General features: G+C 39.8%; 1 protein-coding gene across 1 annotated transcript; it reads left to right on the forward strand.

Annotated features, from left to right (window-relative positions):
- The first annotated feature begins 594 nt into the window (after nucleotides 1-594).
- Nucleotides 595-4,105, forward strand: HAUS2 (HAUS augmin-like complex, subunit 2). Its single transcript, XM_009887983.1, has 5 exons — nucleotides 595-735; nucleotides 2,080-2,149; nucleotides 2,984-3,116; nucleotides 3,711-3,819; nucleotides 3,956-4,105. The coding sequence occupies exons 1-5, from the start codon at nucleotides 595-597 to the stop codon at nucleotides 4,103-4,105; spliced, it is 603 nt and encodes a 200-aa protein (XP_009886285.1).

Raw genomic sequence — 4,105 nt, forward strand, 5'->3', positions numbered from 1 at the left:
GGCGGGGGCGGCAGCGCTGTGCTCGGCCTTCGGGTGCGCCTGTGTGCCCGGGCCGCGGGTGCAGGGCCTCACACTCCACCTGCCGGATGGCAAACCTGGGGTTTGGGTGTTGGGGGTTTTTTTGAGAGCTTTATCCGCTACAGCGCCGCCTGCGCGTCTTCAGGTAAGATGAAAGAGCTAAACCGTGTTGCTGTTTGCCTAAATGCTTGTTTACTTGAAGCAGAGAACTTGGGGGGTTTTGGGTTTTTGTTTTGTTTGTTTGTTTTCTCCTTTTAATTGTGGGATCTGTCACGGTTTTGGCTGGTGGCAGCTTCCCCCACTAGGAATAACCGTACCTCATGGTGCGTGTGTTTCTGGAGTATAGACAGGAATGTTTTTTGATGGCCTGTAGTGCGTTCCAGCGGCATGCAAGCCACTATTGTTGAGAGTGCTCTCGTACTGCCTGTTACAAAATTTTACTTTCACTTGTGTTCATCTTCCCCAAATAATACATGTGTTTTGTAACTTGTTCAGATGAAATTTACTGTATTGCATAGTGCGAGAGATTAACAGTTAATTTAAACTATTAAAAGCCAACTGGAGAATTTGCCTGATATGTTCTTGCTGCTGTCTGCATTTTTCCCTGCTGTTTTCCTTTCACAGGAGACGTTGGATTTAACCTGTAGAAAAGACCCGTGCTTTGTGAAATTCTCAGAGGTGGAAAAAATGGCAAACATTCGAGCTGAAATTAATGAGGTACAGCCTTTACTGTTGCCAGCGTACACTCAGCACTTCAATACTTAGAGATAATACGTGGCACCTGGTGAGATATCAGACTGCAATGTGCTACTGTTTCATGATTTGTTTGGTTTGGGGTTTTTTGACAGTTTAGCTGTTTAACAGTTGGTGCTTTTTCCCCAGTGGACTGAGTTGTCGTAAAGAAAAGAACAAAATTATGAAACAAAAAGTTTTTAGTATAACTGGAAAGACATGGCAGCCTGCATCTTTGACTGAAGCGTTATCTGAAGTTTTCTGAAGAAACTGAAGAACAAATAAGAGTTTCTAATTGACTTACATTCACAAAAATGTGTTTCTTTATGGACAGTAGAGCATTTATTTTGTTAGTCAGCAAGAGATAATCTCAGTCATTTTCTGCTGCCTGAATTGGCTGTTGGCTCGTATTTTGTGATGATGTTTTCTGAGCATCAGAAAACGGTACAAAACCCGTGTTTATTAAATTACAGAATGTGGGCTCCAGCAGCTACAAAGCCTTATGACAAAGCAGTGTGACAAATTCACCATTTACTTTTTTGGGGAACAAGTTAAACAACTGGCATTATCCTGTGTTGACAGGCAGAAGGAACGAACAAATAGTTTCCAGCTCCCAGTAAGGTGGCTACTTAGCCTCCTTTGCTGGAAGGTTTCATGTGCAAAGTACTCTCTGACAAATGTTCAATATGCTGCGAGTGAAGCGGGTTTATTTTTGTCCTCCCAGTGATCAAGAAAAGCAAAGCAGCAGTTCTCTGCGTGTCCTGAGAGACTGATACGTCATCCTCTTCTGTACTTTACTCAGTCTTCTCTGGTCTAGCCAAAAGTGACCAGAACTCTTTCAGCTACAGGAAGGTATCGGCTCTTGTGCTGGTTTATCATTGGAAAGAAATCAAATGAGGAGGTTCACCTGAGAGAGCTTCTCTCTCAGCTAAAAAAAAACAACACAAATCAGTCTTTGCTAGAAGACAACAACTTGGGGCTATGAGAGGTTATTTGGTAGAATATAGACTATGAAACTGCCTTGTAGGAGATATAAGTTTCTGTGTTTTAGGAATGAATTGCAGGATCTGTCTTTTCCAGCTCAAATTCCCAATAAATCACTGTTTTCAAACAGTCTTTTTCTACTGACTAAAAAAGACCCATGTAGTAGTAAAAACACTCGAGAAAGCATAGTAGCATGCTCTCATGCAAATACTCGCTCTTTCACACATGTGCTCTCCCCCATCTTCCTGCTTTCTCCCGTTCTGCTTCTCCCACCACCCCAAGCAAGTCAACCATATTTGGGTAATTATGTTAAAAATGCATTTTTGTTGGATGTTGTTATTGTAGAAAAAACTGCGAACTGAAATGCTGCAGTTGGAGAAAGAGACAGCAGACATTGCTCACCCTTTTTACTTAGGTAAGTGCTGTTTTACCTTAGAAAAAACAAGAGTGTTAAATGACTTCATCAGCAGATTAATGTTTCGTTTGAGTACGTGGTAATTCTAGAAGTTATTGCAGCTGTCTCCACTGAATAGCTTGTTAGAGGTGGCAGGTGTTTTATTAGTCCCTAAAGAATGCTTCCGTCCTGTTTGAACTTGCACTCTTTGCTGTCTCAGTAGAAACTCTGTGCGTAACTCATTCTCCAAAAAAGTTTTTTGTGCGTAGTCAGCTCCCCAGTGTCAGTGGAGCATCAGGAGTTTTGAGATCATCAGTAACCTGATTTGCTTTTCTTGGCCTGTGTGCTACTTTGCTGCTTTTCCAGTAACTTAATGTATTTCTGCTGCATCTGTATGCCCCTAAAATTACTTGGATTTTTATTTTAGTATTTTAGGAGTGTATGTAGTCATTTCTTTATTATTGCACACTTTTCCCACTATGATTTGATGGATGCTTAAAAACATTCTAGTTTGCTACTACTGTGTTAGGCTAGTCAAATATACTGTAATATTTCGATGCTATGGTATAGTTTAAGAAGTTGGTTTCATCTCAAAGACAGTTTACTTAAAACTATAGATAATGTAAAACAATTAACAAAGCTGTGTCTCTAAAAAGTAGGTATTAAGACTTTGAGGTGCATGCTGATATTAAGTCCTATACACTCCAACAAAAGTCATTCTGATTAAAGATACATTTCTTGAGTTTAAACTGTCCAGTGTGATAGATCAGACTTTTCTTTCTGTCTTGCTCCAGGAGAAATTTTGCTCTTGTTTTAGCAGGACAATAGTTTCAACTTTGCATTTTTATTTTATAGGCAAAAAATGCGAGATTTTGGAAGATATGAACAGACACTTGGAAGCTGTATTGAAAGAGAAAAGAGCTCTTAGGAAGATGTTGATAAAACCCAGATGTCAAGAGAGCCTGCCTATTGAGGCTACTTTCCACAAGTAGGCATATAGAAAATAATTGTTCTTGTTTGCATGAGTCCAAATTATTTTGAACTAATAGGCAGTAAATATAGCATGCTTTCATTCACTCTTCCATTGAGAAGAATAGAAGTAAAAAATGGTAGCAGAACCTCAGCTAAAAGCTAGTAGCTTACTCATTGCTAAATTCATAGAAAGGTAGTGATACATATTTTTGTGAATATGCTTTATTCATTATGCTTCGCCATAGGTAGGAATTGTTACTTTAGCATTTGGTGTCTCCTTTCCACTGTGACTTGCTCAGAATAAGTGTATGAATGATTCCCAGACGTGCATAGTACTTGGTTTAGAAATATAGTCCTTCTCGTGGTCTAAAAATCTGGTCCAGTTACTGAAGAAGCGCGTATTCACTTCTGTAATTCCTGCCGTACTTGTTGCTGAGAGTCATAAAAGAAGTGTAATTGCAGAGAAATTAATGAGATGGTTAAGAACTCGCATAAAACTGGAGGAGAGGACTAAGAAAACCCACAGGGGTAAGAAGTAAGAGCTTGGAAGTATAAAACCCTCATTGTTTTGCACAACTTTTGAGTAGGGGGTGATCGTTCTTGGTTACAGGTATGTAGTAGAGTTGTTGGCTGAGGCTGTGACTTTCATTGAGAAGCTTGAAAGCCATTTGCAGACCGTAAGAAGCATCCCTCAGATACCAAACGTCATGAAGAATATGGTAAGTAGCAAAAGAACTGAACCTTCTGTCTCCCCCAGCATTAAGAATTCAATACTGTTTGGTTGTTCAGGTTATTCTTATGTCCTGCTAGAATGACAGGATGTATAGAGATGAAATGCAACTCTTTTTGCTTCAGGATATTGCTTTAACAAAAACAGAGGTGCTCATGATAGAGTTGGAGGAGCTGGGAGAGCAAATATTGAAATGGAGCGAGCTGCAAAAAGAAGTGTATTCTGACAGCATCTGCAATACTGCTGAATTGGACTTTGGCTTATCTTTAACCTAA

The sequence above is a fragment of the Charadrius vociferus genome, unplaced genomic scaffold, assembly GCF_000708025.1.
Source record: "Charadrius vociferus isolate BGI_N301 unplaced genomic scaffold, ASM70802v2 scaffold337, whole genome shotgun sequence".
In the NCBI taxonomy this organism is placed as follows: Eukaryota; Metazoa; Chordata; class Aves; order Charadriiformes; family Charadriidae; genus Charadrius; species Charadrius vociferus.

What these genes read in the sequence shown, in the direction of transcription:
- HAUS2 (XM_009887983.1), top strand. Translation starts at nt 595, where the DNA reads ATGTTCTTGCTGCTGTCTGCATTTTTCCCTGCTGTTTTCCTTTCACAG. An exon ending in TTCGAGCTGAAATTAATGAG is followed by an intron (nt 736 to 2,079) that starts GTACAGCCTTTA and finishes TTGTTATTGTAG; the next exon opens with AAAAAACTGCGAACTGAAAT. An exon ending in CAAACGTCATGAAGAATATG is followed by an intron (nt 3,820 to 3,955) that starts GTAAGTAGCAAA and finishes TTTTTGCTTCAG; the next exon opens with GATATTGCTTTAACAAAAAC.